This window comes from Delphinapterus leucas, chromosome 9 (assembly GCF_059928025.1).
Source record: "Delphinapterus leucas isolate spDelLeu-1000000601 "Yukka" chromosome 9, BTC_Dleu_Yukka2, whole genome shotgun sequence".
NCBI classification, from domain to species: domain Eukaryota; kingdom Metazoa; phylum Chordata; class Mammalia; order Artiodactyla; family Monodontidae; genus Delphinapterus; species Delphinapterus leucas.
The window spans coordinates 48,749,371-48,757,974 of record NC_143137.1 but is presented as its reverse complement, the minus strand read 5'-3'; the positions used below and the strand labels follow the sequence as shown (position 1 = coordinate 48,757,974).

The following is an 8,604-nucleotide window of genomic DNA, read 5'->3' as shown; positions in this document are numbered from 1 at the left end:
CATTTAGGACAATATCTCTGTATATAGAATTTTAGCGCTATATGGCTTTTTCCCCCAGAAAACAACAAATAAACCAGCACCAAGCAAACAGAAAAAGAAACAAAAAGTCAGAACAAACCAGCCCTGCACAGATGTAACAGCCAGCGAGATGGTGAGTGTGGGAGGGAGGAATGTGGCTCCGGCACAGGTGAGTTCCTGGGCAGAGCCGAAGACAGAGGGGGCAGAATGGCCCTCTGGAAGCGAAAAGAACTGCATTGCCTGGAGCTTCATCAGGAAAAATTAAAGTTGGCTGTGAGCTCCCGGATCCGGTTTTCTCGGTTCATTTTCTTCAGTTTCATCCTGCGGTTCTGAAACCAGATTTTAACTTGTCTGTCCGTGAGGTGGACGCTGCGGCTGATCTCTAGGCGCCGCTCTCGAGTAAGGTACATGTTGAACAGAAACTCCTTTTCCAGCTCCAGCGTCTGGTGCTTGGTGTAGGGGCAGCGTTTCTTCCGGCCGCTCTTTGCAGTGAGCCAGTTGGCTGCGTTTTCGCCTTTGGAATTGCCTGGCGTTTAAGAGAATAAAGAGGGGAAGGTTAAATCGAGGCCACGCGGGCTGCACACAGGGGTGAATTCGGATCGTGCCTACCGTAAGAGGGATGCCCTGAGTCACACGGAGAGAGTTATGCCCCCCTTTAGCTTGCCCAGGGAGAGCAGCTCCTCCAAAAGTCATGTGCAAAATCGAGTGGGCCTCAAATCTACACCTACTCTCCCAATTTACATTTTCCTCCGCTTTTTTTTCCAAACACCTGTTTTAACACAAAACTGCCAGGTGCCTGCAGAAGGAACGGCCTGGGAGGGCAGGCTGTATGTCTTGAACTTAACGCCTTTCTGTGCTTCTCGCCCCGAGGCAGACTAGCATTTCCTGCAGCCCCCAGGCTGGGGGCGCAGACTGGTTACTTGGAAGGGGGGGCGGGCCACGTGGCTGTGTCTCACTCCAGTTCCCTGGTTGCCCAAGGCCTGATGAGGAGAGGAAGAAGGACATGGATGGGACATGGGGAAGGCACGAAAAACTGATTGGGGGTCAAGGGCCCTGCCTCACGTCTCTCCAGGAGCCAGGGACGTGCAATCTGGGCGATTTCGAGTTCCAGGGGAAGCGAAATGGCCCCTTTCTGACTCTCAGAGCAGGGCCCAGGCATCCGGGCTGCATATGCCTTTTCTTCTCCCCGCAACGAGGATTCCCATCCCTCCGGCAACTTTGAGAAAAGCAAGGGGGATCGTAAACTCGAACTTCGCCGGTTAATGGGCTTATTTATTGGTGCTGGCGGCTGCTTATTTTGGACGCCTTACAAACATCCGCGCTATCTACGGGCGAGACACTTTCCCTCCCTCTTCCTCCCCCCCGCGTGGGCCGCGCCTGTCAGGCTGGGCCCAGACCAGCGCTTAGGGTGCTCCGGGGCTCGGAGAAGGGCACGCACAAGAGGGGAGTTGCTTGCCGGTGTCCTCGCCCCCAGCCGGAGGACGTCTTGGTGTGGGGCGCTAAGCCTGACATGAATTTTTACTGCGTCCCCACGCCCAAATATTAAAAAGCAAGTTCACAAGGTCAGCCTGCCTGCAGTTCGGGCCAAGGCCGACCGGCTGCCGTGCGGACTCCTGGCTCTCTGCTCCTTCCCTTCTCTGGGTCTGCCTGTCTGCTTGCCCGCCTGACTGAGGCCCTTCAGCGCGCCCTGCTTACCCAGGGAGTCCTTCTCGGGCGAGGCTTTGCTGCTCTCGGAAGGGGCGGGGGAGAGCTCCTCCGCAGCCGAAGACGACGCGTGCGCCTCCTCGTCGCCCTGCGAGCCCCCGCCGCCGCCACCGCAGGCCAGCGTGGGGGGCGGCGGCGAATCGAGGGGTCGCTCCTTCCGGGCTGCATCCGCAGAACCGGAGGCGAGCGCGGGTGGCGGGTCGAAGCCGCGCCCCGGGGGCTGAGCAGGGAACGGGCTGGCGCCGAGCTGCTGCGCGCCGCCGCCGCTGCCGTAGCCCTTGGCGGTGCCATAGGCCTGGGAGAGGCGGAAGTAGCCAGGCACTGGCACCCCGCTGGAGGTGCCCAGGGCGCAGCCGTCAGGCGGCGGGCCCCGCGGGAAGGGGCCCATCTCGGCAGCGGCGGACGAGCCTTTGGGGCATTTGTCAGCCGAGTCGTAGAGGCAGTAGGAGCTCTCCTCTTTGATGTTCTGCGCGAAAGAGCACGAGGTGGCCTGCGGCGGGGGCTGGGGTGGTTGCGGCGGGGGCGGCGGCTGCTGCTGGGGCTGCGGCGGCGGCGGCCCCTCAGGCGGCTCCATCCGGCATGACCGGGGCGCTTCCAGCCACAGATCTATAGGCGCGGGCGCGTAGCCGTGAGCCCCGGGACCCAGGCCCCCGCTGCCACCACCGCCGCCCGGCGACGCCGCCTCATTGCGCTTGCCTCCCAGAGCCGGGAAGAGCCCGCAGCTCTGCAGCCCGTAGGGCAGGTCGGCGGCCGACGGCAGGTAGACCCCGCCGTGGGCATAGTAGCCGCCGCCGCCGCCGCCCCCCGCGCCGCTGCCACCACCGCCAGCCTCGCTTCTGCCGGAGCTGATGAGCGAGTCGACCAAAAAAGAGTTCGCGGCGGGGCTCTCCGAGCATGACATTGTTGTGGGATAATTTGGCGTAGGAAGCAGATAGCCCTTTCTGGCTGACATTTCTTGTGCAAAACATGCTGAATACGATTAGCAATCCCCCCGCACCGCGGCGAGCGCCCGCAGCCAATCCTGAGCCAGAGTTTCCGCGCGACCACTCCCAGTTTGGTTTCGTAGGCGCGGGGCCGCTCTCCGAGGGCGCCCTCCGAGCCCGCGATTGATATAAATATGTAATCTGTATTGATGGGCCGCGAGACGCACACCCAATACCTCTGCCCAAAGGCCAGGAGCTGCGGGGGCAACCCCAACGTGGCTGGTGGGGGCCCTGGCCCCTGGGCTCGCTCCGCCCATGCCCAGATGCGCGCCCTCCTTTGGGGCCTGTTTGAAGGGCCCCTGGGCCCCGCGCAGTTAACAAGTGGGGTGTTTACGGTGCGCACCCCGGCCCGCCTTGGGTGCTCCCCATTTTAATTTCGGAATCAGCCACCAGACCTCGGTGCACTCTAGACACTAAGGGGGGACGTCAGGGCCTCAAGCTCTTCCCATTCAGCCCTGGACCTGGAGCTGTCTCCCCAAGGTGGTGGACCTATTCCTAAGGTCACCAGGATCCTCAGAGTGTCCGAAATCCAGAGCAGACTGGAAGCCGGCCGTTGCTGCTTCTTTCTTGCATCCCTCACAGAACTCTCCCCAAAATGCAACGCCCTGGCCTCTCAACCCCGTACGCGCTCCGCTCCTCCTCCGCCCGTGGGTTGATCCAGTTAGGAAGTTTACCTATGGCGTGCTCACCTGGCTTGCCATCTCTGCAGCTCCTGTCGGTGAACCTTCGCGGGCTGCCACGAGTGGGGGGTCGAGGCGACTGACCGCTTTGACTGAGAGACTTCCCCACCCTTTTACTCCAAGGCCAGAGCGAGGTCCAGCCACCCCGCAGCCACATGGCCCTGGCAGCCTCCAAGCTCAAACGCCTTTGGGGGAAGTGAAAGAAAACATTGATCTTCAGGGTTTTTGGCTTACCAGGAGGCGAAGACCTGGAGGGGGAAACTTGGAGGGGGGTGGCAAACGGACACCTTTGCCACACAATTCTCCTGGAACTCTCCCTTTAGCCTTGGCATTCGCACGCTGCCGGAGGCTACGACAAGAACGAGTGTCACCACACTCCTGCCTCTCGGTCCCCTCCCCTCTTCCTCCCTCCCCTCCAAACCCACGGCTGGGGCATCCCTCACTCCCGCAGTGTGCGCATTTTAACGAGGCCCGCGGTGAGGAAATCCGTTCTCTGTGAGGCCTGGCTGGGCTCGTGGCCCAGTTATAGGCGCGTTCGGAGGCCAGGCCCTTTGCTCAACAGACACCGGGGCCTCCTTCTTCCCTGGCCGTAGGGACGGCGCTCTCAGTCAACTGGAAACGGCAGGCCCAGGGCGCTAGCCCCCAAGTGTGGGCCTCATACATGTCTCAGGAAATGCGACCTTTTCCGGCCGGATCCAGGGAGCCCAGGAGGCCGCTGCCTTGCCCCTGGCCTACGGGCTAGAGCTCTCCAGGATGCCCCAGGCCTCCCCACTCCGCCAGCTCCGGTCCCTGCAGAGGGCTTGACTGGAGCTGCTGAACGCCGGGATCCCGCTGCGGGCGGCGGCGGGGAAAGACCCTTGCCTTCCGGGTGACTTGCCAGGCACTTGGCCTTGTTCCTCCCCATATGAACTCAGTCGGAGGAGGAAGCCGAGCCTGAGAGGACACAGAGAGCGCGTATGGGAGAGCTGGCGGCAGAGCCCTGGTGCTGGCTTCTGAGATGCAAGTAAGCAGTTGCGGTCTCTGCCGGCAGCGGCTGCTCGGCGCGCAGCACCCGGAGGCCGTGCCACCGCTTGCGCTGCGCTCCAGCCACTTACACCTCTGCGCCCTGTGGTGACCAGCTCTGCGGACTGGACGTCTGGGCTGGAGAAGAGAGGGATAGAGAGAGAAAGACAGGAACAGAAGGAAAGAAGGACAGAGGGAGAGAAAAGAGAGGGAGAAAAGGGGAGAGAGAGCATGAGAGTCAGCTCTCTCCAATCCGACAGGGTCTTGAGGCTCCAGTAGCGACGCAGCCGAATCAAGTGAGGGGTCTGTGGCGAGAGATCAGGATCTGTCCTTCACTCTCCATATAGCTCAAACGCCCAAGGCCAAGGCAAATTTTAATCGGGCTAGGCCCACGAGGTCAACGAACTTGAGTACCAAAAGCTTCAGACCACGCAGCCCAGGATCCTTCCCCAGATGGGCTTGGTCCTTACCCACCTTGTAAGGAGAGTGAAACTGACTGGAACTCTTGTGCTCAGCAGTGCTACTGGGAAATGCCACAAAGCTGAGAACTGCCTGAGAAGGGGGTTTTGCCCCTCAGCACTGTCCATACCTCTCAGGAAATCTCTGCCCAGTGGGAAGTAGGTTCCAAGTACAAGAGAGGGTCCCTTGAGGAGAATGAGCTCCAGCAGGCCAGTGAGCCAGGACTTGGTGCCTTTTCAGACAAAATGCAGAAAGCAACTTCCCAGCCCACAGGTTAGGAAAGACCAGTGGCCACAGCAGAGAATGCTTGAGATGGTGAAGGCTAAAAAATTAAGTGAAAGACAACGCTCTAAAGGATCTAAACCTGTCTTTCTTAACCTTTTTGGAAGTTAAAGCCCCCTTTGGTAAATCTAAGGCCACGTTCTGACTCTTATCCTGTGAAAAATGCACATCTGTGCATTCCCACAATTTGACCCGTTATTTTCAGGGAGTTCACAGACCCCTCAAAGCCTTTTCCTTGGGGTCTCCAGAATGTTCCAGGACTCTCCGGGAAATCAGCAGCCCTGCCAGTTTGACGAGTAAGACAAGCTGGGTACCCGGCTGTAGGCAGCTCAGGCCCAATCTAGTTAGAGCTCTGTAGGGTGGCCAAATGGGCTTCTAGGCTGAATGGGATCCAAGAGCATGCACGCTCCAACCAAGGTTACAAACAGTTTGGTACCGCATCTGCTATGAGAAGGCCACCTCAGCTGTGGAGTAGAGGAGGTGGAAGGCCCGCTGAGGGCTCACACACCATGGCATTGGCACTTGGGTCTTCATGGACCTTTGGGGAAAGCTGGATGTTTCTCTCCAGTGTCTTTTCCCCCCTTCTAATAAACCAAACGGGATGTTGAGTTTGTGCTGTTTCTTGCTTGGAAAAAAAAAAAAGAATATGTAAGCCTGTGTGGGATGCCCTCTCTGGCCCAGACTGCCACTCCACCTCCACCGCTGAGCGGAGAGTGTGTGGAGAGCCCGCAGATGCGCCTGGGAAGCAGACTGGCCTGCCCGGCCGGCTGGTTCGAACAAGAAGATATCCACACAGCAGAAGCTCAAGTAAAACGCCTGCTGCCTTCTCAGTCTGTCTCAGAGCTCCCAGCATCCCCGACCGCCCCCAAGCCTCCACGTTCCCCAGACTGTAACACCGAGGTGTTAGCTTCCTCAATAATATATTCCATTTATCGATCATCTCAGCTTTCCGGGGGTTCCCCACCCCCAAGAGATTAAGAAAAACAATTCAATTGCAGCATGGGTTGGCTTCTGGACACTCTCTCTCCCTCTTGACCATTTACCTTCTTTTTTTCTCTTTCACCCTCTTTCCCAGCTGCCGAATTTCTCTCTTGTTGGTCAGGATGCCTTTGACCTAAAACTCTCTGGTGTCTACTTGCTTCAGCCAGGCCTGTGCAGCTGCCAGGGCCCACGTTTTATTTAGGAGTAAATATTGCTCATTTCTACCTGGTTAATTACATGCCCCTTCAGCTATGGAGCCGAAGTAAATGCCAGGCTGGTGAAATAAGCCCTTTGGCAAGGATTACCATGCAGTTCACCAGATAGTGGATTGCTTCTCCTGAGTAGGCCCTTGCAAACCACGAGAAACAATAAACTGTTATTACCAAAAAATATTCTTATAAAAAATACCAGGTCCTGAGATTGAGATAGCCAGTAAACAATTTGTATCTGGAGGTCACTCTCAATGCTTTCTGGGCTCAGAATTATCTGATCAGCTGTGGAGTTGAGGTGCAGCCCCAGAGAGGAAAAATAAATGCTACTTCCACAAATCCAGCTTTAACAAAAATTCTGGACTTTTTTGATTCACGCATTTACTGCATATTTAAAATTTGGGGGGTGAGCAGTAAACTTCTTCTCCTGTTCATCTTTAAGAATGTCAGCCTTTTCAGGGATACAGTATTTGTTGTGTCTGCTTAGAATCAATCAGGTGCAATGTGTCCCTAAATTTTTTTTCTATATCCAACCACTGAACTGGCCCTTCTCTCCTGATGGGGGGAGTGTTGGGGCCTTTTCATTCACCCCTCACATACACCCCTCAATTGCAATATCCTTAGTTTCGTCCATCATAAACTGCCTCTGGCCTTGAAACTAGAGGCAGCTTTGGGATTTTAGGGAAGGCTCAGGCGGTAGAGAGCACCGTGTGGGCGCCCACTCCTTGCTTTATTCTGGCAGAGTTTGGGAGACCACGCTCAACAAAGACTAGTGACTGTGATCGGCACAATTATACATGCACACACAGGCGGCACCTACTTTCTCTGAGACTTCCCCCCCGCCACTCACCCATGCTCAGTATATTTGTGAAAAGAAAATAGCCATTTCGAGAAACGAATGAAAACATACTGGAATAAAAAATTTAAAACTAGGAAAAAAGGAAATTTGAAGCTGGCCTCTGAAATGTAAGTGATATGATTATTTTAAACTTGTTTTATGACAACTCTGATGGAGAAATTGTTTGATCAGAGTTTATCCTCGGTGCCAGCCTTTGAAAATGTATAGGTATTTACCAAGACATTTTTTTGCTCATTTGCAAAATGTGCAAAAGATCTCATTTTTGCATCTAAGAAATTGCTGCAAAACTCCAGCCAGGTTTATAGCAGTACATTCCAAATAAGCAACACAGAATTCCCTGGCAGCCTCAAAAATATAATGCTACTTTTCTGAATTGACCTTTTTTGGAACAAATGTTACCCCCAATCTGCTGGGCAAACCTAGAGATCACACATAGTAGGAAACCAGCTACCTCCCAGACTTCTGCCCCAGGGAATAAGCCTGCCCCAGCGGCTACGGTCGCTGACCACATCATTGTTTCGAGTAGAAACTTTCAGTTTTCCCCAGTCCCGCCATCTTCCCCCACCCTTTTTTTTACCACCACAGTCCCGTATCCCAGCACAGCCGGGACCCTTTTGCTTGGATGCTTCCCACCCCAGGCTCATCCCATTCTGAATATTTCTACAAAATCTAAAGATCGCCTTAGGTGAAATGCTGGCGCATAGAGTTAAAATCGTCAGCTTTTCCACTGAGGCCTCCCCCTGCTTTCCAACCTTAGGGGGTGACGAGAGAAGGGGGGTCGAGTGGGCTGAGCGCCTATAGCGTCACCCCCCAGCTCACAAACCCAGCCACTTTCCCAGCCCTGCTCAGACACCGGCCCCACTCTCGCCCCAGCCAGATTGAAATTGCTAAACTTGTGGCCTCTTACCTTGACACATTTCCGAAATCACTGCCAAGGGAAAGCTGGCTTCTCCGCGCCGCGACGCCAGCAAGGCCTAGAGAAGACGCATTGCTTTAAATTACAGCACCAACCGCTACTTGACGGTGAGCCCCCCTTTTTTTGATACGAAGGAGAGCGGGACAAGTGAAATAACGTAACGTGCCGCTCTTAGTATCAGAAGCGAACAAAGGCCAAGAAATGCGCTGGGGTTCCCGGCTCCCCGGCGGCTTTGACATTGATCGGAAGTGCGCCATCTCGTGGCGGCTGAGCGCCTAGGCCGGGCCCGAACTCCAGCCCGGAGCCGGGAAAGGAGAGCAGACTCAAGGCAGAGACAGAGCGAGAGTGTGCCCAGCCCGCTGCTAAAGAGATCTCATTTTTACATCTAAGAAATTGCTGCAAAATCCCAGCCGGGTTTATAGCGGCGCATTCCAAATATGCAAATTGGCCGGCCCCGGACGGGTTTACGACCACATTGTCACAGCCATCGGAGGATAGGCTTTTATAGGGC

The 8,604-nt window shown here is 55.9% G+C and overlaps 1 protein-coding gene across 1 annotated transcript; it reads right to left on the bottom strand.

Annotated features, from left to right (window-relative positions):
* HOXA10 (homeobox A10) lies at positions 1–2,975 on the bottom strand. Its single transcript, XM_022584525.3, has 2 exons — positions 1,714–2,975; positions 1–544 (listed from the first exon to the last, which is right to left on the bottom strand). The coding sequence occupies exons 1-2, from the start codon at positions 2,672–2,674 to the stop codon at positions 270–272; spliced, it is 1,236 nt and encodes a 411-aa protein (XP_022440233.1). The 5' UTR covers positions 2,675–2,975; the 3' UTR covers positions 1–269.
* Between the last annotated feature and the right edge of the window lie 5,629 nt (positions 2,976–8,604).

Bases quoted from the DNA above. Each gene is read 5' to 3' on its own strand.
- HOXA10 (XM_022584525.3), bottom strand. From the start codon at position 2,674: ATGTCAGCCAGAAAGGGCTATCTGCTTCCTACGCCAAATTATCCCACA. The intron at 545-1,713 runs GTAAGCAGGGCG...CTTAAACGCCAG, and splicing joins GCCCGAGAAGGACTCCCTGG to GCAATTCCAAAGGCGAAAAC.